The 12580-nt window shown below is 37.9% G+C and overlaps 1 protein-coding gene across 8 annotated transcripts in view; it reads left to right on the top strand.

Annotated features, from left to right (window-relative positions):
• The first annotated feature begins 8782 nt into the window (after window positions 1–8782).
• Window positions 8783–12580, top strand: part of LOC125648390 (adhesion G protein-coupled receptor L3-like) — a 58652-nt gene continuing 54854 nt past the window's right edge. For 3 of the 8 annotated variants that reach the window (XM_056142312.1, XM_056142311.1, XM_056142316.1), the window contains exons 1-4: window positions 8785–9319; window positions 10464–10517; window positions 10885–10993; window positions 11084–11190. In XM_056142312.1, coding sequence (XP_055998287.1) covers window positions 10475–10517; window positions 10885–10993; window positions 11084–11190 — 259 coding nt within the window. In that variant the 5' untranslated portion in view covers window positions 8785–9319; window positions 10464–10474. Of the gene's footprint in view, window positions 9320–9792; window positions 9813–10463; window positions 10518–10884; window positions 10994–11083; window positions 11191–12580 lie in introns of those variants that run through there. The other 5 variants (XM_056142318.1, XM_056142317.1, XM_056142313.1 and 2 more) reach the window with 3 other exon arrangements.

Raw genomic sequence — 12580 nt, forward strand, 5'->3', positions numbered from 1 at the left:
TATTAAACAAAATTCAAAACATTTCCATTAATAAAGTGTTCAGTAGGAACGTTATTTACCACCGGTGGCAGAGCTCTGCTCCTTAGCCGCCTGCAGCATCACACCGATATCCTTTTGACGGGTGGTGGATGAAGGCGCCGGCGTTGTTTATTTTTCGGCTTGTTGTTTTTCTTTAGGTAAACGGCAACATGACCTAAGATCTGACCCAATATGTTCTTGCCAGGCCACGCATTGGATTTTGTGTGCATTGCATGCGTAAGGTTGAGGCCAGCGCCTCAAAAATCATCATAAGTGACTTTTACAAAAGTAGCAGAGTTTTTAGCTGTTGTAAGTGTATGCCGGAATTCTTCGACTTGTTCAGCCTTACATCTAATTATGTACTCCATAGTTTTCTCCTTTGAGGATACCCAAGTGACAGAGGGAACAATATCGTTACCAATACGTTTGGCTTCCAACGCTGATGTTGCTACTCTTATTTGTTCTGCGACCAGCAAGTCTCCCGATTGAAGGGCGTTAGAGCATTGAAATGCATGCTCCGCAGATTCGAACTTTTCTCCAAAAGCTGTTAAAGTACAGAGACAGAAGTTGGATAGGATATTGTTTTCACCTTAGAACATTATGATGGAGGAAAGATGTTGTTTGTGATAGTTTGGGAAAGCCTCATCCCCTGACTTGTGTCCATATTGAAGACACACCTTACACTTAGGCCCCTCTTTGCACTCATGCTTTAATGTTGGTTACTCCAGCAAATTCAACATTTCATTTGTTGTGAAGTTTTGGGTTGTCCGTAATGATATATTGTACACAGGCGACCCAAGCAATGGTTTTTGCGAGGACGGAATGTATTTTCAGGTAGCAGTTCTATGTATACTATTCTGTTTCCATTTAGGACTGACGTCATCGCACGTGTGTGAGGGTTGCGGATCTTCTCAAATTCAACTTTACTCTTGGGATTGACACCAAGCTTTCTCAACATGTTTTCTATTTCACTGGTAGGCACACCAGACACAGTTTCTTTTAAAAGCTCGTTTGATCTTCTGAGTGGTCTAAGTAGAAATGGGTTTGTTTCATGCAAGCTAAAGGTTTGATCGTGTAGTTCGACTCCATGTATAACAAGTTGTTGCCTGCTGTAATCATCAGCTAGGTAAATCTGCCATAAACTTCGGTCTAGCTGAACACAGAGCATTTGGTCGCCGACAACTGATGATATTGCCTCCATCATCTCATATTTAGAGATTATCGTGTTCGATTTTGATTGGATGTCTTTGTTATTAACAAAAACAGGGTTTGATACACCTTCCATATCGAAAGAAATAATATGAATCTATTTGGATGAAAAACAAAATGTAGATAACAATTTACTCTCTGAAGAGTCCAAAAAAAAATTATGCAAGTAAGGATGAGGATCACTAGGGCTATCATTTTCCGACATCAGATTGGGGCTGTAGAGTACCAATTGGGACCTCGCGACCTCGCTAATAATACAGTAATTGAATATTGGTTGATCAAACGAAACGAAATTGATATACGGATAGAGAGCAACGAAGTCAAATATACAGAACCCTTGAAAGGGATCACATAGGCCTTTATGGACAATTAAGCTCACCTGAAAGTTCCTGATTTTATATAATGTAGGGTCATATTATTTACCAAGGCAAATAACAACTTAGCAATTGTCTGGACTATCTTGGCCACAGAGACTTGGGCCTTCTGTTTCTTCCCAGAAAGTCCGAACCTCATGGGGACTGTCTCCTCTCCCATGAGTATTATGCTCCAAATCTAGGCGAGATTTCTGCTGATGCAGGAAGTACATTCCCACATAATCTGATCATCTAAAAGGAGCCACATGGAAAAAAGATCTGCATTCCACATTTCCTAGGCGTATACCCACGGGACCGATGATAAATCCTCTTATCCTTACGTTCTATCCAGCCTGTACAAGGGTGACATGTTGCTTTATGGGCCACTTGGGGTCAAGCTCCGCATAGACCATGGTTGACAGAACACTGACCTCGGTACCTGTGTCCACCACAGCTTGCAACTGCAATCCCTGGATTGTCATTTCTAGCATGAATCATGTGGTCGGGCTTAAATACCCAGTGGGTGCAAACAAGTATCTGTTCGGCTCAGAAACATGTTTGCAAGGCATATCATCCGTCTCCTCTGCTTGGCTAAAAACCACCTCCAACCTACTTTTCTCCTCTGGCTGAAAAACTCCCTGCGTCGCTGCCTCCGGTCATTTCTCAGACATCTCATTATCAACGTACTTTTAAACAGGTGAGTCCTACTGATTTGGTGAATCATCCAAGTCCCTTGCACTAAACAATTTCAGCTCTGGCACTGCAATATGCTAGGGGGATTCGAACCTGTCTGGGACACATGACTTATCCATGGAGAAGACCTCAACAGTGTCTTCTTTCAGCCCGAGGATATAGTACTCAGATTCCTCCTCCTCTAGTGCCTCCTGGAACCGGACTCGGAACCTCTTTAGCACTTTAAGCGACACGCATGAGAGAGTGCATGTTTGTCCCTTTTCCCGATGACTCGTCCAATGAGCATTTCTCTGTTTTGCAGGTGTCCGATACCAATATCGTGGGCCTTTGTTGGAGAGCGCTACGGTGTCAGCATCCATACATCCCCGTGGGTAGGCCCCTCTTTAGCTAACGATGGACGGATCGTCGCTCCCCGCCCTTTAGGCTCGAGTGTTCGTTGGTGGACCTCGGAATTCTCCCTAGGCTTCACCGTTGCCTCTTGCCTTCTGGGTGCATCCTTCCAGTTGAGCTCCAGGACGAGTAGTCGTCAGCCAAACTATCTAAGTCCCTAAACCTTCGGATATCATGGCTAGAACTTTTCTTGGGTGAAGCAAAACTAATAAAGTTCTCCGGGAAGTTGCACCTACAATATGGAGATTCCCATCTAAAATCTGAACTGTCAATCTCTTGAAAACTGAACTGGGGACTAGTAAACCTCATCCCTACCATAACACATAATCCATAGACAAATTCGTCACATTTGTATACAATAAACATACAAAGCTACTAAATTGTGATTAAAAAATGTCTAAATAATGGATTCTATCTATGAAAAAAAATTAACTAAAGAGAAAGACCCTGAAAAATAGCGGCAGACCAGCACACCGTAAGGAAACAACAACTTTGCAATCACCCATAAATATACGTCTATGGCCTGGAGTTGGGGGCCGATAACGTACACCACAGTTAATGATTAAAAAGGTCTGAAAATGGACCAAGACTCGGAAGGCACATGGTGCGACCACAAACTTTCACGAGAGTTCGTTTGCTCACAAACCGAACTCTTCCAGTTAGGCATTATGGGATAGCGATTTCTTAGGCCGCGTATACTGTGTGACGTCACTGTACAATGACGAAAAAACATAACGTCAAACGTAAACATTTCAAAACAAGAACGTAAAAATCAAGTTCATTACATTGCACTACAATTTGAACAGTCTCGCTACTTTTTAATGATCTTTTGATAATTTTATGTTGAAAATAAAATCCATACTTTTATATTAATACCGTTTACCCGTTGTTTGTGTTCAGCGGGGAACCAGTTTATTATGACCCTACATGATGTAAAATCATGAACTTTCAAGTGAGATCAATCGAAAAGTGGATCCACCGCTTGTTGGCTCCAGGTGGTACAGATGTAACACTACAACCCCAGTGTTTGACATCATTGTTCTGAAGTCGTTTATCATTCTTGCTTTATTCCAACACCCTTTAGTCAGTTATTAGAGAGGACTGAAAAAAAGGCCCCACCCTTGGGAGGCCCCAGGTGGGAAACGGTTGCTCTAGGCAACCCCTTTTTTACCTGCATATCTTTTAGTATCCATGAGGAGAAAAGGTCCAGAAAAGTATTTGACCTACATCTAGCCCTGAAGTACGTCATGGTCAACCAATTAAGTTGAAATGTGAACTGATTATGTATTTTTCTGAGAGGGAGGTTGTGACAAAATTCCAGGGCAATACCTGTATTCAAAATGAAAAAAAAAATCTTGCAAAATAAAAATAAAAAAAACCCAGAGAAACAATAGGCATCCTCTGCTTGGAATATGGTGTATGTGTACCAAGTGTGATGGTCCTAGTCCTATCAGTTTGATCTGTATCCTGCCTACAAGGTTCTCTTAATAAGTGATACTACGACCTTTACATTCAAGAAGAAAAGGCACCCTCCACTTGGCATGAGGAGTATGTCTACCAAGTTTGACAGCCCTATCCTCAATAGTCGGTATTCTGCTACAAGGCTTTCCTGTTACATTACAACTGATACATTATGACCTTGAACAAGAGGCCCATGGGCCATATCGCTCACCTTGGCTCATATTTAAAGATTTTTCCTATATATTCTCAGGCAAAACTTTGATCCCTATTGTGTCCCATCCAATCCCAGGGGGTCATGATTTTAACAAACTTGAATTTGCACTATGTCAGGAAGCTTTCGTGTAAATCTTAGCTTTTCTGACTCAGTGGTTTTTGAGAAGATTTTTAAAGATTTTCCCTATATATTTATATGTAAAACTTTCATCCCTTATTGTGGCCACACCCTTCAATCTACACTATGTTAGGAAGCTTTTGTGTAAATTTCCAACTTTCTTGGCCTCGTAGTTTTTGAGAAGATTTTAAAAGATTTTCCCTATATATTTTTATTTAAAATTTTGATCCCCACTTGTGGCCCCATCCTGCCCTCGGGGGTCATGATTTGAACAAACTTAAATCTGCACTATGTTAGGAAGCTTTCATGTAAATTGCAACTTTCCTGGCTCAATAGTTTTTGAAAAGAAGATTTTTAAAGATTTTCCCTATATATATATATATATATATATATATATATATATATATATATGTGTATGCAAAACTTTGTTCCCCCCTTGTGGCCCCATCCTACCTCCAGGGCCCAAGATTTTAATAAATTTAAATCTGTACTATGTCGGGAAGCTTTCATGTCAATATCAGCTTTTCTGGCTCAGTGGTACTTGAGAAAAAGATTTTTATAGATTTTCCCTATATATTTGAATGTAAAATTTGATCCCCTATTGTGGCCCCATACAACCCCCGGGGGCACAATTTGAACAAACTTGCACCTACACTATGTCAGGAAGCTTTCATGTAAATCTCAGCTCTTCTGGTCCAGTGGTTCTTGAGCAGATTTTTAAATGATCCCATCCTATTTTTGTGATTATCTCCCCTTTGAAAGAGACATGGTCTTTCATTTGAACAAACTTGTAAGCCCTTCACGCAAGGCTGCTTTTGGGCAAGTTTGGTTGAAATTGGCCCAGTGGTTCTGGAGAAGAAGTCGAAAATGCAAAAAAAAAATTACAGACAGACGGACAACAGGCAATCAGAAGAGCTCACTTGAGCTAAAAACAATAGGCATCTTCCTCTCATCATGGTGATCAAATGTACCAAGTTGTAAGATACTGGAGATTACAGTTCATTTTGAATTGTTTCTACAAGGTCCGGACGAACAACGCTATACCCTAATACACTTTGACGGCGTGTACAAAGTCTATGTATATATAAAAAATTTGAAATCTACAAAATTTCAAAAAAGTCCAAGGGCTATAACTAAGTTGAAAGTAGGTCACTCAGAGAAAACATCTTGATCTGCAACTTGGCAACATAAAACTGCACACCAAGATTCAGCAACATAAACTGTCCACCAAAATCACCTCAATATCTGCGAGCATAGCGGTGACTGAGAGTAGAATGGAAACACTACATGTACATGCCCAGACCATTTAATGGAGGTGGCATTAATAAGGAAAACCATTAATACTTCAGATACTGCTTTATTCACTTAAAATCTGACAATGTAACACATCTAATTCATAAAGGTTATAAAAATACAGTTCTACCATGACGCATACTCTATTTCGTATTGCTTGTAGGAGTTATGAGATTGATCACTGTTCGTTATCTTCACCTTGCATACTGGTATAAAGAAAATAAGTGCAAGATTTCCATACAAAAAGCATATTACAGTAAAAATACAATCATGCTGAGACAATTAGATAGTAAGCTTCGTATCGAGAGGTTACATGTAAACAAAAGACACACAGGCCACAGTTCACCCGACATATATCAAATCCCTATGTAAAACTGTGACCATGCCTTGGCTCTAAGGGTCATGGTGTGATTAAACTTGAATCTACACTACATGAGGATGCTTTCATATTTAAAATATGTCAAATTGTACCCAACAAGTTCATGAGATTTTAAAAGAGTTTACCGTTATGAAAATCAAAAAACCCTATTATGGCCACATCCTGAATCTAGGAGTCATGGTTTTTACAAACTTTAAAATGTACATTAACTGAGGATGTTTGAATATTTAGACAAACTGTACCATATCATGGTTCTTGAATATGTTCAAGAATTTTCATGAAATTGGAGAGGTGTGGTCTTTCTGAAGACTACAATTTAATAAATTTATCTACAGTCTGGATTACACAATGCAGTTAATTTCATGGGATGAACTGTGGTGTGTAAGCCAGGCTAATTATTACATGTAGTTGCATGCAACACTTTTCATGACACAATATTTTGTAATAGAGTAATGTTTTACTTCAAGTCGAGTTGCATGCAATTCCTGTCAGCAGTAACCAATCAACTTAGAAAAAAGGTTGTATGTCGAATATGCAGAGAGTTTCTACATGTGTTTTTCTCCCCACTGATTGATTGATTAAATACTGTTTAACATCCCTCTCGAGAATATTTCTCTCATATGGAGACGTCACTACTGCCGGTGAAGGGCTGCAAAATTTAGGGCCTACGTTCAGCGCTTATGGCCATTGAGCAGGGAGGGATCTTTATCGTTCCACACCTGCTGTGACACGGAACCTCGGTTGTTGCTGTCTCTTCCACAGGACTGTCCCATTTAGTCACCTCTTACGACAATCAAGGGGGTACTGAGGATTTATTATAACCCGGATCCCCACAGGATCTCCCGTCTGATAAACAAACAGATAAGCTTATAAAACTCTTTGAGCAAGAGACGGATGCTTAACATTATATGAACACACAAGGCTGCTGCCATGTTTTTGTTATAATGGTTAAACCATTTCGTTCTGATTTGATCTGCAATAAAGCTGGGAAAATGTGTTTTCAAAATTGGAGGGGGAAATAAAAGAATTGGATGAAATAGAGTTGTTGCATGTAAACAGAGAGCTGCATCCAACAAAAAGTCCATGTGTGATGATTAATTTCATCATGTAAACCAGCCTTTATGAAATATTACATTCTTTGTAAATACATGTACAAGTCTATGCTATCGTTATTTACAGTATTTTTAAGAATTTCTGTACAATTGTTTCAATATTCTTACAAAGATCTGCCAGGGCCGTAAATTACATGGAGGCGGAGGAGGCAGCTGCCTCCTCCAACTTTTGAGCCAAAAAATTTTTTAATTTAAAGTTCATTAGAATTTATGATGTTTCCAATAACTAAGAACATGATACCTCCCTTAAAAAGCATTCCAAATCTTTCTTTTAGAATGAGTTAGTCAAGTAACATCTTAGAAGGCCCTAGAATCAAGGATTTTGCACGAAACGTGTTCAGTGTGCACAAAATGTGCTCAGCGTCTGGGGGCCTGGGCGGCCCCCAGACCCCCGCCTAATTTCCTGTCTCCTCCAAATTGAAGGTTAATTTACGGCCCTGTCTGCATATCATTTATATTTGTCTTGAATCTCACATCTAACATGTGTTGAGATTCCAGATTGGCAGAATGTGTTCCATAATCTGATAGAATTACCAAGATTCTAAGCAAGAATCCTAACATGTAACTACTAGGGGTCTTTCCAGTACATCATAAAACTGCTTAATACAATACAAATGGAATAGCAATGTTTTGCTTTGTATCATAATATTTTTTTTTTTTATATAAATCATCACCATGCATGATACATTTTTACAAGTGAAACATAGCCCCAGCGATTACATATACCTTGCACTTTAAAGAAGTAATTTATTAAAAGTAGCTACCCTCACGTGACATCATAGGAGTTTACGAAATATTTATTTAATTAAACATTATGCACGATAAAAATATATATTTTTAGAGAAATTTTATTTACTGTGTAAAATAAAAAAATTTGGTTAACCAGGATTGATGCTGAAGATATCTAAATTTTATAAATAATCAATCATTCTTATTTCAAAAACGTTGTCAAGGGCAATAACTCCTCTTCTGCCATTTTTTTTTTATATTGTAGGTCTATTATACAAGGTTTTCCCCCAATATTCACAATAGATTTGGATATATTCAGGAAGTAGCATTTTTTATGAAACTGTTGATATCAAAATGTTGTCATTTTAACCCGTTTTTATGTATTCTAATGAATGTGTGATTTTCTGATGAAAACATATACATCTTTTTATGTCTGTCCGACATCTTTAAATAGTGGCAACTGCATACATATTTTCTTTGATTATTGATTAAATGGAACAATATCAAATGGAATACAATTTTTCTACTTTGAACCATCGATATTAATACGTCACATAAAGGTGGAGCTACCTTTATTGCAATATCAAAATGTAGTACCTTTCCTGCACTTTACAAGAACTAACGCCTCTTGTGGGGCATCCAAAACTGAGTGTACTTAACAACTAGTATAATCAATAGGGATTACTCTCATCCTATGACAAACTCTCGGCTAGTGAAGATAATATATTTGCTTAAGCCCATGAGTTACGTGTTCTACACCACAAGGATCCGCGCCAGGTCATGCATATTTTGTTGTTGATGAAAACAGCTAATATTACACAATAACTGAATGAGTGATTACTCCCTGGATCCCAACAAGGCGTTGCCTTGGATTCTCTGTGGGCCTCACGGCGGTTCCCTGGCCATCTGTCTTATTTTCCGGACCCTCATTTGATTTTGCCTTTGACGCCTTTGAGTCTAAGATGCTTTGTAAATGATAATTATCTGATGCTAGTTAAGGAGACTGTTGACGACATGCTTGTCATGGCGGCGCAATATTCACTACTGTTTAAAAATTCACTGATAGGTTTCTGCAGCGCCCATTTTCAAGTATCAGAGCTACCAGGTCAAATAGTGAGATGGTTTATATTTTACACATGTAGACGGAATTAAGCAGAGATTAAAGTACTGCACTTGATCATTTTTTTTGTTCATCCTAAAAACACTTCATGATTTAGAGAAGTCCTCACGTAAACTCACAAACAAGAGGCTGCAACACAGTGTGTGTCTTCCTTGTCTGTCGATTTTCAGACGACATTATTCAGTGGGAAAACGTGGTGACGTTTACATACAGAGACTTCAACAAGGATCGGTGAGTTAGATTTAGAACCTTAACATACATTTAAATTAATTCAATCTGTTATTAATGTAGTCATCTTTGTTTAATTAACTTCTGTTTAACAGCTTTATTGAATAAATCACGCCGTGTCCCCAAGGAAGTCCCAACGAAAAGCTTACTGTGTTTATTTGTGTATGGTACAAACTGAGATAAGCACAATATGTCTTAGAAAAGTGGATAATTACTAATGATAATTTTGAAATGATTATACAAATACTGTAGAAATAAAATAATATACATTATGTACAATGTTGAGGTGTCAGTGCATGCTCTCTCTCTCTCTCTCTCTCTCTCTCTCTCTCTCTCTCTCTCTCTCTCTCAAATTAATTATGTTTATTTCATCAATATAAGACTTCATGTAATAATTCTGTAAAATTTTTATATAAATAGGAAATATTTAGATGGGAACTAACTTTTGTTACGCTGCCATAAGGTGTGTTTATCCAATCCAATAAAGGCACTGAATGTGAGAAATACACACAGTAATGAGGAGTGTGGCTATGACAAGGGGGTGAATAGGTTCAATAATAAAACGTTGTCGTATTCGTACTAACGTTTCCTCAAATTAACTATCCTTGATGGAGATATTATATCTAGTAATTCAAGACTGTGAGGAGAACATATATAATGAAGGATTAATTACAATGTTAATGAGCATCTGCGTCAGAATTACGAGTCTTCATTGTGTGCGGCGTGCAACAGTACAAAACTTGAACAAGGACTTGTTTGTAAAATCTCACAATGAGAACCTTAAATGACACAGATCTGATTTGAAGAGTGTCTTAATGAATTTCCCTTTGAATAAGGACTCGTTTGTAGAATATATTGTAGTTGACACAGATCGTGAAGAGAGAATGTTCTGACGAATTTCCTGAATCTATTTCAATTGTATATGTAATTATTGACGTACATATGACCCATTATGTCTATTTATCTGATTATCAATGTTTGAAAATGATCATAACATGAATTACTCTAACATTGTTCAAAACTTCTACATGTATTGCAATTATTATATTAACAAATGAATGTTTATTCTAAACGTTTTATATTTGTGTAGAATATTTTCTTTATTTTCTTCAAAAGTAGTGTTATTTATCTTTTATCAACTTTTCAGACTATCAGAAAATGAGGACAAAACTATACGTTTTCCAGCTCTTCTTACAGTATAGTAAGTCACTTTGAGGCTAGTCGATGAGTTGTAACTTCAATAAATACATTAATATATAAACGAATTATGGAAGTAATTTACGTAGTACTGAGAGAGAGAGAGAGAGAGAGAGAGAGAGAGAGAGAGAGAGATTTACGTAATGAAGAGGGAGATATATTTACGTAATGAGGAGTGAGATATTTACTTACTGAGGAGAGAGAGAGAGAGAGAGAGAGAGAGAGAGAGAGAGAGAGAGAGAGAGTTAATCTTTCAATACAACTGTGCAAAATAAACGTAGTGATAATCCACCAACTCTTCTGGTCTAGCTTAGACCCATGATGTATGCATTTATTTAGGTTTTTACAATGTCTGTCGTGTCTCATTCTAGTTACAACGGTATATTCGTGTAAGACATCCCAGAAAATCCTCCTCCAGCCTTACTCGGGAACTGCCATTGCTTATCCGGAGAATTATCCGACCGGGACAGGCTATGGCATGTGAGAAATGTTTTATGGGTGAGCTAATTATGGAATACAGAATGTTTTATAGGGATAATCAGTTGTAAAACAGTATCCTTTTTTTTTCAGAAACTTAAACTGTTCCTGGGAAATAACCGCAGGGGAAGGATATCATGTCATAATGTATCCGACGAGAATTTCGTGCGGCTCTGACACAACTCTCAAACTATATTATGGTATGTACATGTATATGAGTTTGAAAGTTACACCGGATACTAGTGTGTGAATGTCGTGGGTTTTTTTAATAGCGAGACATGGTTCAAATTGACAATGCTTCATCATTTACCCGATCAATGTATTTCCATACCAATCTAATCAGAATTAGATCTTTTGATCCACTCACGTTTATCACTACACTTTTGTAGCGATACACGTAAGCGGATCAAAGGATATAATTTTAATTAGATTGTTTCAATACCTACAAATTCCGTGGAGATCCAGCTTAGAATAGGTCCCCTTGCCGGTCGTAAGAGGCGACTAAATGGGGCGGTCCTTCGGATGAGACACAAAACCCGAACCCCCGTGTCACAGCAGGTGTAGCACGATAAAGATCCCTCCGTGCTCAAAGGCCGTAAGCGATTAAATTTTTTAACAGAATTACCTCCCCTTGTAGAAATTATAAATTTTAAAGATTTTCATAATTTGTATGATAATCTTTACTCTTCTTTGCATACATTTTGAAAGACCATTGTATTGTAATATGAATCTTTTCACCTTGAGCTTTCTTTGGAAATAAAATTCTAATTGACTTTATGTCAGAAATGTGTTTTTCTCATAGGGATTACAGATATTTCTTATATGTCTTGTCAATTTTAAAAATTCTTTTGGTGAATCACGGTGTATCTTTATTATTTTCCATTTGATACCAAGTTTTGTATTTCATAACTATCAATTCTTGATAAAATTGAAGGTGTTATGGATCGTATACCTTCAAAAGTAAACTTCAGTCACCAAAATTCACAAGTAGATTGGTGGCGACACTATTTTCATATAATCTAGCTATTACCTCTAGAAGCAACAGAATTACATTCGAACTGATTGAGATGCTGGTTTGATTTTTTCCCCCACTTCATGAAATGAGGAGATGGCATATTATATTAACATTTGCAAAGGGTTTGAATCAAGCCCATTAGAACCAGAAAAAATCTTAGACCCCCCCCCCCCGAAATGTTTTTGGATCCGCGCACATATTTGTTTTTGGGGTGATTCTCTACACTATTCGTCCATACACATATGCTACACACGTGGTTCAGCGTGTCCTTCTTGTGCCGGGCAATCCACAGGTTATCGAAGTGTCCATTCTTTTTCCATATATCCACCGCGTCCAACATAACATTCGGGGTGTTAACTATGCGCCGATTGGGGTGTTGATTTTTTATCGCTTCGGCAACGGAAAAGACGAGTTCATCACCAATGTTTACAAAAAGGATCCATTGTCTGACTAAATCTATTACTGTACGGAAGGAAGGCATAATAAGGGCTTCTTAAACTAACGTCAAAATAGATGTATGCCTTGCATTTTTTGCAAACACCTTGGCCCAATTTGGGAATCCGGTACACCGGCTC

This window comes from Ostrea edulis, chromosome 6 (assembly GCF_947568905.1).
Source record: "Ostrea edulis chromosome 6, xbOstEdul1.1, whole genome shotgun sequence".
Taxonomy (NCBI): Eukaryota; Metazoa; Mollusca; class Bivalvia; order Ostreida; family Ostreidae; genus Ostrea; species Ostrea edulis.